Source organism: Microcaecilia unicolor, chromosome 8, assembly GCF_901765095.1.
Source record: "Microcaecilia unicolor chromosome 8, aMicUni1.1, whole genome shotgun sequence".
NCBI classification, from domain to species: Eukaryota; Metazoa; Chordata; class Amphibia; order Gymnophiona; family Siphonopidae; genus Microcaecilia; species Microcaecilia unicolor.
The window spans coordinates 132,910,855-132,927,425 of NC_044038.1; the positions used below are offsets into that span (position 1 = coordinate 132,910,855).

Genomic DNA, 16,571 nt, shown 5'->3' on the forward strand with positions numbered 1-16,571 from the left:
CGGTTTCAGTCTAGCTGTGATTTTTACCAGCTCCTCTGGTGTATTCCATAAAGACCTAGAGACGCCTCTGTGTCTTTATACAATAGGACAAAATTAGCTGTTTTGTTACCCTCTTAAGCTAGGTGACGTGCTATAAAACTTATCCTCTTAGGGGGTAATTGTTTGTTTAAGGCGCCGCCTATATTGAAGTGGCAAATTTGAGCATAAATGGCAGTATTCTAGTAATTTCTGCCTGTATGTGAACATATCTGCATGTAAATGAGCATTTTTTGACTTTGAGCTATTCTGAAAGTATGCGCCAATATTCAGCGGTGTGTACTATTCAGGTAGTGTTCACATGGGCAGGGTTTGGGCAGTGTGCATATTTACACTTTGGGGGGGGGGAATTCTATAAATTGTGCTCAAAATGCAGTGTCAGAAAAAATTGGCACTAAGTGCTATTTTATAAAGGCCATACGCCCTTTACGGAATAGTGCTTACAGCGGATTCTGGTGCCCAACTTTGGAACCTTGTGTAAATCCTGGTGCACAAGTTGAGAACAGATGCCTAAAATTCTGTAACACTGCACCCAATTTTTTGGAACACCTTTGAGCCACCCATGCTCCCTCCATGGTCATGCCCCTTTGGGGGTTGCACGTCATGAGTTTGGGTGCCCAGCATTATAGAATAGTGCACCACCAGATGCATGTGCAAACACTAATTGTGCCAATTAATATGAGTACTTGGTTGTTAGCGTCCAATTGTTGCTCGTTAATGGCTCAGTATCCAATTAAGTTGAGTGCGCATCTTGGATCGGTGCCCAAATTTGGGTACCATATATCGAAACCGGGGGATTAAGGGCAATTCTTGAACTAGGCGCTCATGGTTAACGACCCCTTGGCATTTGTACATGTAAGACTTTCCTGCATAAGTGCACTAGATGGTATGCATAAGTTCTATAGCATGCATTTGCAAAAGAAGTGTGCATGTGGGCGGAGCAAGGGCAGGGCTCTCAGTTACGCATGTAGCTTACTCTTGCTGCATTTAGGAGGGAAGTTATCAAAGTGGGGTAAAAACCAGGCTTTCACCACACCTTGATATACCATGGGAGTCACCAATCTGCAGTTTCCCAGGAGCACAGGTTGCTGACTCTGATAGTAAACAAACAGTGCTGCTTGTGAGCAACTTCACATGCAGTGTTATTCAACTGACCCAGCAGCATCGGGCTGTCAAGCTGTGGCCTGATGTTGCTGTGCTGTCTCTTAAAGGGGCCGGGATCTCTAACTCTCTTTTTATTTGTTTTTTATTTTTATTTGTTCACTTCAATCACATTGTCACTATTGAACGTTATATATCACCCCTTGATTTCTTCTGCCTGAAATGAACTGTTTACTTATTTACTTCTAATTTATTTTATATTTTCTGTACTTTAAATGCAATAATACTCTGTATTTCTCATTCCGGAAATGGCAATTGCCATTACAGCATAATGTAAGCCACATTGAGCCTGCAAAGAGGTGGGAAAATGTAGGATACAAATGCAGCAAATAAATAAATAAATAAAAACATAAATAACTGGAAGAGGTGGCTAGAGCGCCCTGCCCCAAGCTTAAGCTCATCTAGGGCCATAACCCCAAATGAAGGACCCCCCTCCCTCGAAAGTGAAACTTCCAGCCATCCTCAAAACCTGGTCTCCCCACCCCCATTAGAACCCCCCACCCCCACAACCAAAGGCATTAAATCCCATCTCCTCTCACATTTCTGAAGGGCCCCTGGACCTACTATTGTAGAATCCCTGGTGTCCAGTGCTTTGGATAGGAGTAATCCCCAGTTTCCTCTGCTCTCGCTTTACACCATCATCCAAAATGGTGACCGCAACCCCTAGCAAGAGTGTTGTGGTATTACCACCAGGGGTCAAGTTTCTATATAAGGGCAAATGTTTTGCATCTCATAACTATGCAACTTATGGTGACTTAAATAGTGCTACATTAGGGCAAGACAACTGTGTTAGTGGCCTTTAAGTAAAGGATATAGGGTCATGAATTTGGTATACTGCCTTTCTATGGTACAAAGAAAGTGATTTACATTTGTCATATTAAAAGGCAAATAACTTAGGTTATCGTCCTAATGCAGTTTGATAACTTTCTCCCTTACCTGCATATGTTAGGCTCACCAATGCTGGGTTATGTTAGTGTTCTATAAAGGGATCTGGGTGCCCAGATGCCATTAAAGAATAGACTCTCCTCATGCTGAATCGGGGTGCCTAATGGAAGCTCTCACTTACAAATTGCTTCCTTGGCACTAAATTTCAGCATCAAGCATTTAACAGAGATGGTCTGTTTACTAAACTGTGATACAGCCTTGTAGTACACTGAAATTACTAAACATCATTGAGGTTAATTGTGCCTACTGTGTATACTATTCACATACCTTTTCACAGTTTTGTAAATTAGCTTCTACATTGAGACAAATGGATTGCAGATGTAAATCTGGGCACCTAGAGGTCTGGAAGCTGAGTCTTCAGGGTACTGCTGATATCCAACAGTGGTATCTAGGGGGTGGTACCACCTTCTGTGGTTACAATCAAATACTTATTTTGTACCTGGAGCAATGAAGGGTTAAGTGACTTGCCCAGAGTCATAAGGAACAGTAGAAGGAATCAAACACAGTTCCCCAGGTTTTCAGGCCATTGCACTAACCACAAGGCTACTGCTCCACTCCATCTAGCTGTCCAGTCAGCAGAGGGCAAAAAATACTGACTTACATTAATGCTGACCACTGCAGGCTAAATACTGCTTGGGTAATTTTTTAAGGAACTGAATTTTGGTGCTGCCTTAGCCAGAGAATTCTAATTCTAACTTTGGCTAAAAAATATAGCTAAATTTAAGCAACAAACATTTAGGAACTTAATTTAGATCCTGAGTAGCTTTTGAAAATTGCCTCCAGTATGATATGTTATGGGGGGAGGGGAGAGATTCAGAGCTGAAGCATTCCTAATTGTAGTAAGGATGGGGAGTGGAGTGTAGATGTTTTTACCTGGGTGACATCCATGCTGGAGTCACAGCTTAGTGGTCGTCCTGCCGCTAGCTCATTTGATCCCAGAAGAGTTGAAATGATTCCATTCTGATCAACTTTTCGAATCATAGTAGCATCAACAAAATACATGAGCCCATTCTTATCCACTGCGATGCCTGTGGAAAGCAAGTCACAAATAGCAATAATGCTTTATTGTCAAACTTATTTCTATTGTGCAGTGCACGAGCTGATTTCTGCTCTCTCTCTCTCTCTTTGCTGCACTGCTCACTGGTGGTGATGAGCCTATCAGGACAGAAGATCGTAAAAGAGGGAGCCAATTAAGCTTTGTAATTCTCGCTGTACTGAACAGCGCCGGAGAAATAGTGCAGGAACAGAGCGCCAGGACAACTCCTTAATGCTCAATGCTAAGGAGATGCAAATATAAGTGCATTCATAGCATTGAGCATTAGGGAGTTCGGAGGGGGATAGTGTCTGGCACATGTGCTCAAGAGTTGTGTGTTAAACACAGCTCTTGAGCGCATGCCCAGAACGCCGGGGGGGGGGGGGGGGGGATTGAACAATTGCCCGCATGTCCTCGGATAAACCTGAGTCTTAAGATGGAGACAGCAGGCACGGATTGGGGGGGGGGGGAGAGAGAGGAGAGGTACAGTCTTCCCGTCATACATGTGAGGAAGACAGCACTGACTCACTGCAGCTCTTACACACACCAGCCGGTCTATGTCACTCATTGATCGGTAACCCTTAACTTTAACAAAAGCAGGAGCTCTCTGCTTTAAAAAGGCTATAGAAGATGAATTAAATTGCTTTTCTGCAAAGTGTAGTCTAGGGTAACTGTCTTATTAATTTGATGTTTCTACTATTTCTACTGCTACAATGTCCTAAAAAAAAAATTGCACACTCTGGAATTAAACCAGGTTTGAAAACAGCTAGCTGCTCACACAATCTCTCACCTGTTAACTGTGATTTCCGGCACTGTAGTGTTTGTTTTTTTCTTGGAAAATGTTTCACTTTCATTTCTAGTTTGCATTGAGCAAGCTAGCCTAAATGTACATGCTTTAGTGGGTTTCTTATTAATTTATGGAAGTGTATCTCTACTTGCCATTTGCTATTTTTCATCATTCGAGAGCCTGTTGACCCCTGATGAAGGCATTCTGTCGAAACTTGGCTGTTGGGTCATTAAATAATAAATTGCATGTGGCAAATCCATGGTTGTCTTCTCCATCTCTGGAGCACCTCTGCTGTTTGCTATTGCCTGGGCTTTGTGTTGACTGGTATGTGGGAGCTCTGTGCTGCTGCCATGCTTTGTATCAGTGGGGGAAGGAGGATGGTGATGAGAGAGGTGCTATTGTGTTTTTCATCATCATCTGGGGGTCACATGAAGATTAACAAAACTGCGCTGCTTCAATAATTTTTGGGCTTGCAGGCAGTATATAATAAATAAATACATACATACATTTTTTTGTGGATTACAGCATCAAAGACAAGAGTTTGAGAGAGGGAGGGAGGAGCAGTAGCTGGGTGCTCATATTTACATCCGCATTGTAAGAGCAGTTCTGTAACTGGGCATCCACATTTAAGCACCAGCTGTGCGTGTCAATGTACTTGTCTGTATTGGGTTACCATATGTCCGGGTTTCCTTGAACATGTCCTCCTTTTCAGGTGACTCTCGGGTGTCTGGGCGGTTTTGGTGATTTTTACCATTTGTCTGGGTTTCCTCCCGCCTGTGCCTGGTTCTTCCCAGGTAGGCGATATGCCTCTTTGTCTCTCTTCCCCCTCTCCCCATCATGTCTTCTCTCTCTCTCTTCCCCCCTCCCTTCCGCTCACCCTGTTACTGTTTTCTCGGGTCGGGTATTATTTTTACAAGCAAAGATACCTGGGACCATTTTCCTGTGTATGCGCTGCCAGGAGCATCTCAGCTATGGCAGCACATGCAGGAAAATGGTCCTGCGCATCTTTGCTTGTAAAAATGATATGGCCCAACCTGGAAAACAGCAACAGGGTGAGTGGGAGAGAGGGGAGAAGAGAGAAAAAGGAGAGGTGGTGGATGGATGGGATGGGAAGACAGAGAAACAGGACAATGCTGGATAAAGGGAGCAAGAGAGAGAGGGTAAATGGGGGAGGAGAGAGAGAGAGGGAGGGAATGTGGCTGATTTCAGGGGCTGGATTAACCCACCCTGCAAAACAGCATGGCTAAAACCCCAAGCCGTGAAGCCTCTCCCTCTCAGAGTAAAACCTTCTCTGTTTGTGCCTGCTTGTATGAAGAAAATATCTTCCTGGAGGATTATAGGGTGCACGTCTGATGCCTGCATGAGCAGCAGTTTAGAAGATACTAAGAAATGTTAAGAACCAGAGGGCAAGGTGACAGTGCACTGTGTGTGTGTGTGTGGGGGGGGGGGGGGGGGGGGGGGGGGGGAAGGGAGAGCAAAGGCAGCAACCATTTTATTTTTATTGTCTTCTTTTTTGTCTCCGCAAATATGGGGGCCTACAGTTAACTCAGGTCTATGGATGGTGTAACTGCAGGCACATATGGGTTAATATTCAAAGTGATTTAACAGGCCACTTAAATCACCCTATTTGTGGCTAACCAGGCATTTTCAGTGGCACTTAATCGATGAGCATGGCTGAAAACCTCCAGTTAGCATCTATCTCAAAACTGGCTATTTTGGAGGCATTCTGGGGACAGAGTCACCACTTGGTGACCAACTATGGGTTACCACATAAAGACAGGATTGACTTTTATGTGGTCCTATTTATGCGGCTAATATGGCCAGTTAAGTGCCGATATTCAGCACTTAATCGGCCAGATTAGTCGCATAAATAGGACCATATAAAAGTCAGGCCTATCTTTACGTGGTAACCCATAGTTGGTTAAGTTCTGAATATTGGACTTAACCAGCTATGTGTTAGCTGGCTCTGCAAAACCGGAAATTCAATGCCAAAGGCCAGACAGGGCCCAGCACTAAATTTCCAGAAATAATGCCAGTGACAGTCAGTAAAATACTGAATATTGACCCCCTAGATTTTAGGTACACTGATACAGGGTTGAATTAGTATTGTAAAATGGAATCTGGGCGCCCAGGTGATTAACCTTTTTGTAAGCAGGCCAAAAAATAGGTCCTTTCTGCACTTTTAACCTAGGTGACTTGTTACAAATTTACAATCTAAATGAACTTTATTTTTAGTTTACAGAATGGCTAACATAGCATGGACTTTTGTTTAATTAATAGCAGCATGTGCATAATATTTTTCCTTGTATTATTTTAAATTCTATTATACATGACTATCCTGACACCATACTAAGCATTGTGGGAGATAATTCATATGACCAGTGGCCTTCTCCAGAGAGCTGGCAATCTAAATTTAAGCATAAAGCCTTAAAATGAATTGCCTGAGGCCAGAGTCAGTGATGGATGTGGCAGCTTAATCAATTGCCTCCAGTCATAGCTCTGTGTTCAAATCAGCACACTGCCTGCCCAGTGCAAATTATGAGAATCATCTAGTGAAAAAATCTGACAGATGCAGCTAAGAGAGTACAAAAGAGATATTTTGTATTTAGCAATGACTGACACTATGCAGAAAAAAATGTCCTAATATGTGTGACCTCTGGGAGCATGACTAGCGAAAATAATATGCCCAAGCTTTCACCCATTTCTGCTGATTTGCTAAACGTATATCAGGGCAGTGCTGGCACCTTCACTGAAATGAGGGCTAGTGCTTCCAATCATGACTGAAATCTGTATGCGAGGAAGCCGCAAGGGCCCTGCGCTCTCTTCTGCTGTCCCCCCTTTATCTTCACTTGCATAGAATTCTGCATCAGTGGTTCTCATACTTGCTCCTTGGGGATCGCCCAGCCAAGCAGTGTTTTGGCGTCGTCTCAATGAATATGCAAAAGATACATCTGCAGTCAATGAAGGGAGTACTTGCAAATATCTATCATACATATTCATTGTGGAATGGCTGAAAACCAGATTGGCGGATTGAGAACCATTGCAGTATATTAATATACACCGATTGGTCAGGATTTATCAATTGCTTTTTACAGTGACAATAAATAAATTATAATCTGTTATCAGGTATCCAATAAAATAGTTAATGATGACACCTGAACCTAGACAACTTTACCATAATGTTCCTAAGTGAACATGCTGTCTAAAGGTGTATGACCTTTAGAAGAAGAAAACCTATAAATTATTTCTTCTGTTATTTGGTATAAATTCTATACATGGCATAAAAAAAGTGCTATTCTAGTTAGGCGTGGCTTAAAGAATAGTGCTTACACCCAGGAATCACGCCTAACTTTAAGCGCAGCCATTTGCACCAACTGAAATGTGGTGCAAATCATTGTGACTAAATTAGGCGTGTTTCCCTCTTAATCTATGACTATGCAAGTTAATTTTAGGAGCTCCCCTATTCTGCCTATGACCCTCCCACTTCCATACCCCCTTTTTGAACTCGCCTGGAAAATGTACATATGTATATGCCAATTTAATCTAATTAGTGGAAGTAATTGCTTGTTAACAAGCCAATTATTGGCGCTAATTAGCTCACAATTCAAGTAAATTGCACCCACAATTTTTGATGACTTTTATAGAATTTGGGGTTGGTGTTTTAAGAAGCTCCTCTATTAATACTAGCTAATTTTCCTTTCTCCTCTGCTGAGAAGTTATCCCCTCTTACAATGACTCTCTTATAGCATCAGCCAGGAAGAGACAAACAGGTAGGTTCTAGAAAGAGTGCCAAAAATATAGGCACAGGGATGATGCCTGCTAAGTGCCAATTCTATAATGGCCATTCAGCGTGGAACTGCTGTATGGAATACTAGCGTACGTCCACAGTTTCATGCCTATGTGTGACCCCTTACACCATGTCAACGGTTGATGTGAGTGCTCGAGTCTGACCATTGGCAGTCAGGTGTGTAACTCCATGTATTCTTTAACTGTACACTGCCTTGAGTGAATTCTTTCAAAAAGGCGGCAAATAAATCCTAATAAATAAATAAACAAACCTGCAGGCTTAACTCCTAGGCACACCCCTGACATGCCCATTCTCCTCCCATGTCTAAGCCCCCCTAGAAGTTGTGCATTATGGAACTGGTGCACAGAATTTCTAGGAATAGTTGCTAAGGGCAGCTGCGTGCGCAAAGGCAACACCAATGAGCATCAATTTAAACAAATAATTGGCTGCAAACTTTACTGAACAGCCAATTATTAAATTAACTTGTGTGCGCAAATTTGTGGGCTAAATGTGGGCATGCACATTTATAGAATCTGAGAGGAAGTGCACAGATATGGAGAAAAGAAGCTGAACGGGAGGAAAAATAACCTACTTATCTGACCTACCAGGTTTTGTTCAGTTGGCTAACTTGAAGTGCCTTCAACTAGTTTAGGGTTATAGGACCTAGCGCTTTTAGAATTATTCCCTCTCCCCTCCTCCTCCCTCCCCCCACAAAAGTTTACCTCTGGGGTTTATTAGTAAGGCCTCCACCGCCTTCCCTCCATCGCCACATCTGGCTTCAGTGAAAGGCATCATGCACTGATCTCCTGTTCCAGCTATAACTTCAGAATTCACGACAAGATCTTTAGCCCCAGTTAAGGACTTGACTCGGTAAATTCGCCGACTGTTGGTGTCTGAAACAAACAGCGAACCAGAGACTGGATCCACAGCCAGATAGTACTTATGGCCTGGGTTGTTGCTATAGGGACAAGAACCAAAAAGAGAAATGCTTGAGTCTTATATGATATCCTAGAATGGGGAAACACTCACAGTGGACACAGTGGGACATGTCAATGTAGAGCAAGTTTTCAAGCAAGACACTCTTGTCTTCTTTCTTACCCCACACTTTCCATTGCTTCTGTCATCATACAGTGGGTGAAACTCGTGATTTGAAACAAAACATAATGAAAGGGGAAATGTTAACATCTCTGTACAAAGGACCAGACATACCTACACACACTGATGTGTATAATCCTTTGGACAGGAATGTAATTACAGAGGATTTAGGGGGTCAAAGCTAATATTCTCCTCTGCCAAGGTTTATCTGATGTGAGTCAGATTGGATAATTAAAAATTGCCATAAGGTGTTAGATAGCACTGACTCTAGGACAGAAGTTACCCTCTGTGCTGTGGGTAAACATTCAGGGATGCAAATGACACAGCAGAATAAACATGGTCTCAATCAAAAACAGGCATGCTTTTAACATGTCTTGAAGCAGCTCTTTGACACTTTCCCTGAATCCCTGGAAGCTGCCATGTTTGGAAGAATGTCTCAATGATATTGCCATACCATAGGGGCCAATGTTCAGTCTGCAGGAGGAAGCCTGGCTAACTCCTGTGGCTGGTTCAAACCCAGAAATTTAATGCTGAAGCCATATGCGGCTACCGGCACTGAATTTCCAGGGGGGGGGGGGGGGGGTTGGCCGCTATGAACTAAGGTGATATTCATTGGCTGACTGGCTAAATTATAGCAGTCATAGCAGCCAAAGATAAACCTGCTATTTATATCTGGCTGCTAAACTTAGCCGGTAAGTCGATGAATGTTGGCGGTAACCAGCTAGCTGCTAAGTGCTAATATTCAGCCAAAATAACTGGCCAACTTTGTGCTCAATATTAGTGCTTAGCTGGCTTAAGGCTATTTAGCTGGCCAGGAGCCATTCCTGGCCAGTTAAATAGCGCTGAATATTGGGCGGATAGTTTCTGACCAGTTTCTGGACTTTAAATAATTTTTTTCTAAATTGGGTATAGAACATTCTGTAAACAAGCCATATAATACAGAGACTATGTGTGTGTGTGTGTGTATTTGTGCATTGGATTTTGTGGCATAATACAATATAATCTTCTACCATAAATTATCTGAGATAGGAGAGGACACTATTATCACCACACAACAATATGCAAGTCCTCTTCAATATACACACTACTAGAGTTTAATTATTTTTTTAATTTTTCAGTTGCGGTAGCCCTGTTAAGTTAAACCAGATGCCATAACAGTGAACGCGATTTGCCATGGACCCTGGAGAAGATCCGAAACTCTGGCCATAGTCGGCCGTGGCATGCGGATACACTGGGCATCGTGCAAAAATAAGTTTTGCTGTACTTTTTTGATTTAACAAAATAATTAAAGGGTGGACAGAGGTTTTTTTGCCAATGATGATAAGTAACGCTCCTTGAACAGAAAGGCTGGATTCTGAAAGCATGAGGAGTTTATTGAGGCTTTTTCCTCCAATCCCCCCTAATTAACAGTTAAGACTTTAGCATTTACTATGCAGCTGAAAAATTAAAAAATTAAAAAATAATTAAACTCTAGTAGTGTTGTATATTGAAGAGGACTTTCATATTGTTGTGTGATAATACAATATAATACCAAATAATATAAGATACAATATAATATAGATACTGTGTGTGTGTATTTGTACATGGGATTTTGTGACATTCTTGATAACATTTGTTCAGGAGCAAACAGGAATTACAAAATGAAGAGCTAAAAATGGTGAAAATACTAAAATTACTGACCAAGAAAAGCTGTAGGGGGTGATATTCAAAAGCAATTTAACTGGCCAGAAATGGCTCCTGGCTGGTTAAATCGCCTGTTTGGGACTAACTCAGTGTCACATAGCCAGTTAGCGATGCTGAAAATAACCGGTTAGCACTGAACTTAAAACTGACTATTTTGGGGGCGTTTTGGGGACAGAGTCGGCACTTGGCAGTTAAATGCCAATACAGAGCATTTAACCAGCCAGATTAACCGTATAAACAGGACAACATAAAAGTCAGTCCTATTTTTATGCAGTAACCCATAGCCAGTTAAGTGCTGCATATCACACTTAACTGGCTATATGTTAGCCAGCTCCAGAAACCCAGAAATTCAATACCAGTACCCAGACATTCAGTTTCCAGGTTTAACGCCAGCAGCAGTCAGCAAAACTCTGATTGCCACTGGCTGAATATCAGGCCATTAAATATTAGTGTTTATGGCACTTTACCTAAATGGTTTATTTATAAACTATTCTGACTAGAAAACACAACAGAATTTGCTATTAGTACCATTTCCATGTCCTGCTTATTACGTGTCAGATGCTGTTACTCAGCTCTTCCTAAGAACTGGCAGGAGCCAACCGGCGTGCTGCAGTTTCCAGCAAGATCTAATGCAGGTTGGATGCATGTGATGTTATGATTATTGGCCATGAGACTGGTAGATGTTTCATGTTATGCCTTAATTCACTGTCACAACTTGTGAAAAACTCTGGGAAAACCAAAAGAATGGTGGAAGCCTCTGAGACAGTGGCGTAGCCATCGGTGGGCATGGGTGGGCACAGGCCCAACAACTTTGAGCTCTGGCCCATTCAGTAGCAGAACAGCTGGTTTATCGCTGGCAGGGATCCCCAAGCCCAGCCAGCTGAAGACTCCCGGTGATCCGGCGTCTCTTAACTTCACTCTCCCAACCACCTCAGTACCTTTTAAATCCTTCAGTCCTGAGCAGACAGGGAGCAGCGACTCACACCAGCTGTCATGCTGGCCCTGAGCCTTCCCTCTGATGCAACTTCTTGTTTGCAAGACCAGGAAGTTGCATGAGAGGGAAGGCTTTATGAGTCGCTGCTTTCTGTTGGCATAGCACTGAAGGATTTAAAAGGTACTGGGGGGGGGGGGGGTAAGTGAAGTTATGAGGTGCTGGATCACCTAAGGGTGGGGTTTCCGTGCCCACCCATTTGAGGCTCAAGCCCATCCAAAATTTGGTGCCTAGTTACACCCCTGCTTTGAGAGGAAAAAAGGCTGCAAAGGAAGGGATAAAATGACATTGAGGGGAAGATGCACTAAAAAAATCGTTAAAGCCCTTCCCTTACCAATTCCCTTAGCAAATCGGTAAGGAACGGGCATGCATCAAGGAAAAAGAATGCAAATGAGCTGCTCGTTGTAGCTCACTTGCATTCTCTATTCCATCGATAACCAGTCTGCCAGTCTGCCGGTCGAGCATGCGTAGAGCAGCCAAGCATTATGCTGGCTGCTCTGCGCATGCCAGATACGTCCAAAAAGTGCCTAACACCCATGTAAAAAAAAAAAAAAGAACAAGCTGCTTGTCCAAAGTCCCCGTGAGGGACTTAAAATTTTTTTTTTTAAACTTATGGCACCTTTGCTATGTCTGTGGCCGTCCCTGCGCCTCCCTGTGCCACCCGGGAAAGGAAGACGCCGTGCCGCTCACCCTCTCCACGGCCTGCTGCAGGAAGGTTCCGATGCGGCTCGAGAGTGCAGTTGAGGACGTCCATCCAAAAAGACGTCCTTTTTGGATGTCCCCCCCACCCGCAATAATAAAAAAGGCCTTTTTGGATGACCTCTAAACTATACTTCCTTTCACAAAGCGCCACCATCCCCTATAAACAAATAGAAACCCCACACTCCAGAGAGAGCTGAGTTGACAGTGACACTTGTAAATACATGCCGGAAACGGGTTCCCCACTTACATAGTTCAGCGTGACACCCGTGTGCAAAGCGCCTAAGCCGAAAACAGTAAGAAGGGACTGGTTTTCCCTGACCTTGATGAGCGCTTGGTACTCCTCCTTCAGCCGTTTCACCCACAGCTCTTTATCCCGTGGGCCAGCATTAGTCTTCAGCACTGGAATTTGGGACACAACACGCCACGTCGTCCTTCGACCTGGAAGTCTCTGAGCCAATCACAACGTGTTTAGCTGAGCTAATCGCACTGTGATTGGCTCAGAGACTTCCAGGTCTCTCAGCTGAGTGAAGGACGTACAAAAAGGCCGTTTTTATTATTGTGGGGGGGGGGGGGGGGGGGAGGACATCCAAAAAGGACGTCTTTTTGGATGGACGTCCTCAACTGCACTCTCCCGCTAGGATCAAGCCACATCGGAGCCTTCCTTCAGCAGGCTGTGGAGGGGGTGAGCGGCGCGGCGTCTTCCTTTCGGGCGGCACAGGTTTTTATTAAGTGAAGGACATCCAAAAAGAACGTTTTTTTTCAGGCGAAGGACGTCCAAAAAGGATGTCCCTGACGACATTTTTTTCTTCTGATTTGCCCCAACGAGAGGTGTAGACCTCCCGTTAGGTTTTTCACGGTAAGGGGATCGGAAAACCGTAGTGCATCTCATTATAATAGCCTTTCGTTAGTTGCTACCGTGATCGGAAAATGGCTCGGAGAAGCCTTTAGTGCATGCCACGGTTTACTACTTGCTTGTTAATGGCTCGTTAAGTTTAGTGCATATGGCCCTGAGTTTGTACAGTGGACAATTTTGTGCTACAGTAATTTTGTCTAAAGTGGAAGCATTCTAAACCAGTCTGTAGCCCACAACCAGCTCCACGGATGCTAATGGATTGCATGTGACCATATGAATGCTTTGCAAATGTGAAACTGCAGAATGAAGTCTCGGATTCCGTGGCAATGAAAAGGTGATGTTTAAATGCAAATGCTTATCATTTCTAAGTGCTACTAGATGTCTGCAGTGCTATGCAGAAACATTTAACAGATAATCCGTGTTGAATGCTGACCTGCTGACAGGTGAATATAAACAAGCCTTGCACAAGTATCCAAACAGAATAGAAAGATCAGTAATTTCATCAAAAGAATTTCAAGAGTGATGAATACGCAGCTTTCAGGTTTCTTAAATAATGATGCAATTCTATGTTTTGTCCACTGGGTGGAACCTCAGTCACAAAGGAGGTATTTATACATGTAAAAAAAAAAAAAAAAAGCCAAATCAGCAGACACTTATAAATAGCGATTTTAGAAGAGGAGCTATTTATATGTGCTTTTTGACTAGTTTCTGCATAACTAATACGGGAACTCAGTGCCATTAGTATGGGTCCAAATGACTGATTGGTTGAGTGGGAGGTACCAAAGGGTAGTGGTAAGTGGAGTTTACTCTGATTACAGAGATATTACCAGCAGTATGCCACTGGGATTGTTCTTTAGACCAGTTCATTTCAATATTTTTAAAAGTTTACTGTTTAAACAAAACAAACATTAGGAAAAATATACAACCTATTCAGAAATTGTAGAATCTGCTTCTTCCAAAAACATTCCTCCAAATACCTCAAAAAACAGAAAACAGAACAGAACCATGTATGCATGCTTTCCCCAGTACCTTTGTAGGTGATATTGCTGAGCAGCTGTCTTTCTGCAGATAATACCAGAATGTGCAACAGGACACATACCCAAGAAGGTGTGGATAACATAAGGAGAAATCTAATGAAACTTGAGCCATAATCTAGAGTTTGATAATTAAAATTTAATGCTGAAAGAAAAATTGCCAAGGAAGTTGTATAATATAGGGGGTAAAGTTCTGTACAGAAAAGAACAGTCGCAAGGGTACCTGAATGCGGAGTACCACAAGGATCCCCCCTCTCGCCGACTCTATTCAACTTAATGATGATACCCTTGGCAAAATTACTATCAAATCAAAACCTTAATCCATACATTTATGCAGATAACGATCTACATCCCATTCAAACAAGGCCTAAAAGAAATTTCCAATGACATCAACCAAAGTCTCAATATCATGCATTCCTGGGCGGACGCATTTCGGCTAAAACTCAATGCTGAAAAAACCCAGTGCCTAATACTCACCTCCCAACACAACAAGAAAGAATTCACCGCCATTAACACACCAACTCTAAACCTTCCTATTTCAGAAACCCTAAAAATTCTTGGAGTCACCTAACACTAGAGAACCAGGCGAAAAACACAACCAAGAAGATGTTCCACTCAATGTGGAAATTAAAAAGAATAAGACCTTTCTTCCCAAGGAGTGTTTTCCGCAACCTGGTACAATCAATGGTGCTCAGTCATCTAGACTATTGCAACGCACTATATGCCGGCTGCAAAGAACAAATAATCAAGAAACTCCAGACAGCCCAGAACACTGCAGCTAGACTCATATTTGGCAAACCAAAATTTGAAAGTGCCCAGCCCTTACGAGAAAAATTACACTGGCTCCCACTTAAGGAACGTATCACGTTCAAAATATGCTCACTAGTTCACAAAATTATCCATGGAGACGCACCAGCTTACATGTCAGACCTGATAGACCTACCACCTAGGAATGCCAAAAGATCATCCTGCACATTCCTTGATCTGCACTTCCCCAGCTGCAAAGGAATGAAATACAAACTAATGCATGCGTCCAACTTTACCTACCTGAGCACACAGTTATGGAACGCACTGCCGCGCAGCTTGAAATCGATCTACGAAAGAACGAACTTACGCATATTACTGAAGACCCATCTCTTTAATAAAGCGTACCACAATGATCAACCAATGTAAATATGTACAACTCGCCCATCTATTTTCAGAACTGTTTCTTAATTATCTGCTTGTATACTATTACTTTGTTTTATTATCATCATGCTGACCAAGATCCTGCAATACTAAATGTTTATTTACTAACATTTTTCCACTACTCATGATGTATTGTAAGCCACTTTGAGCCTGCAAAGAGGTGGGATAAGGTGGGATACAAATGCAACAAACAAACAAACAAACAAATAAATAAACAGGACATTGGGGCAGGGCTGGCTTAAACCATGGGCCAGGTAAGGCAGCTGAGTCAGGAAGCAGAGGCTGGTTCTGAAGTGCCCACTACATGTTCCCCCTCCCCCCATGGCAAACAGCAACACAGGCAGAGCCCAGGCTGGACACAGAGGATGCTTTGAGACTGCCCCCTACATCTCCTGCCTACTCCCCTCCATTTAGGTAATCTGAAATCCCCTCCCTCAGGGGACTTTAAATCCCTGGTGATTCCATGGGCATGATGCCCAAAGCCCCTCCCCACCCCTTTATTCCCTTGAAATTCCCCCCTCCCCCCAATACCTCAACTCACCTCAGGGGTCTTGGCAGGACAGGTGCAGGACCGATCCCAGTCGCTCTTGCCCTAGTGGCTGCCTTCTTCCAAATAGTACTGCTGACCCCTAGAGGTTGTTTTGTGGTATTGTGAGCTCTTTGATCAGGGAGTGTCTTTTCATGTATGATGTACAGTGCTGCGTATGCCTTGTAGCACTATAGAAGTGATAAGTAGTAGTAGTAGTAGTAGTAGTAGTAGTAGTACTGCTAAGGAGTTCAAGCTGGCAAATAAGGGCTTTTTTCCCCTTAAATATGTTGGCATATTAAGTTCAAGGTTCCTACTCTGACTTAGAGAGTGCTTTATCATCTTATTTGGCTTCACCCATTATACTATACTTGCCATTTAGATCTTTACGTTCTCTTTCTGTTAGCCAGCTTGCTGTTCCATCTGTTTGTTGTTCAAGCGCGTTTGGCTTCCACACTGAAATGTGCATTTTTTTCGTTGGCTCCAATCAATGCTAACGTTGTTACTTTAGGAGGAATTTTCTTTTAAAAAGTTTTAAAAACTATTGAAGATCCACTTGTTTTCGACCATGTTTGATGTTATTTGAGACTGGAATTGCACCTTTTTCCTAAGAGTTTTTAGTTTTTTTGAGCTTTTTAAAACTATATTAGTTTGGGTGACTGTTTGATTGTTTGTGTCTTTCCTGTCTCAGTTTTGAAGTTCTTTTCTTTGTTTTTACTGTTTTGCTATAGACACCACCTTGACCTCTTT

General features: G+C 42.8%; 1 protein-coding gene across 1 annotated transcript in view; it reads right to left on the reverse strand.

Annotated features, from left to right (window-relative positions):
* TENM2 (teneurin transmembrane protein 2) overlaps nucleotides 1-16,571 on the reverse strand; it is a 1,250,894-nt gene that overhangs the window by 155,240 nt on the left and 1,079,083 nt on the right. Inside the window, exons 20-21 of the mRNA XM_030212543.1 lie at nucleotides 8,472-8,707; nucleotides 3,016-3,170 (exon numbers count right to left, since the gene is read on the reverse strand). Of these exons, the coding sequence (XP_030068403.1) occupies nucleotides 3,016-3,170; nucleotides 8,472-8,707 (391 nt within the window). The remainder of the gene's footprint in view (nucleotides 1-3,015; nucleotides 3,171-8,471; nucleotides 8,708-16,571) is intronic.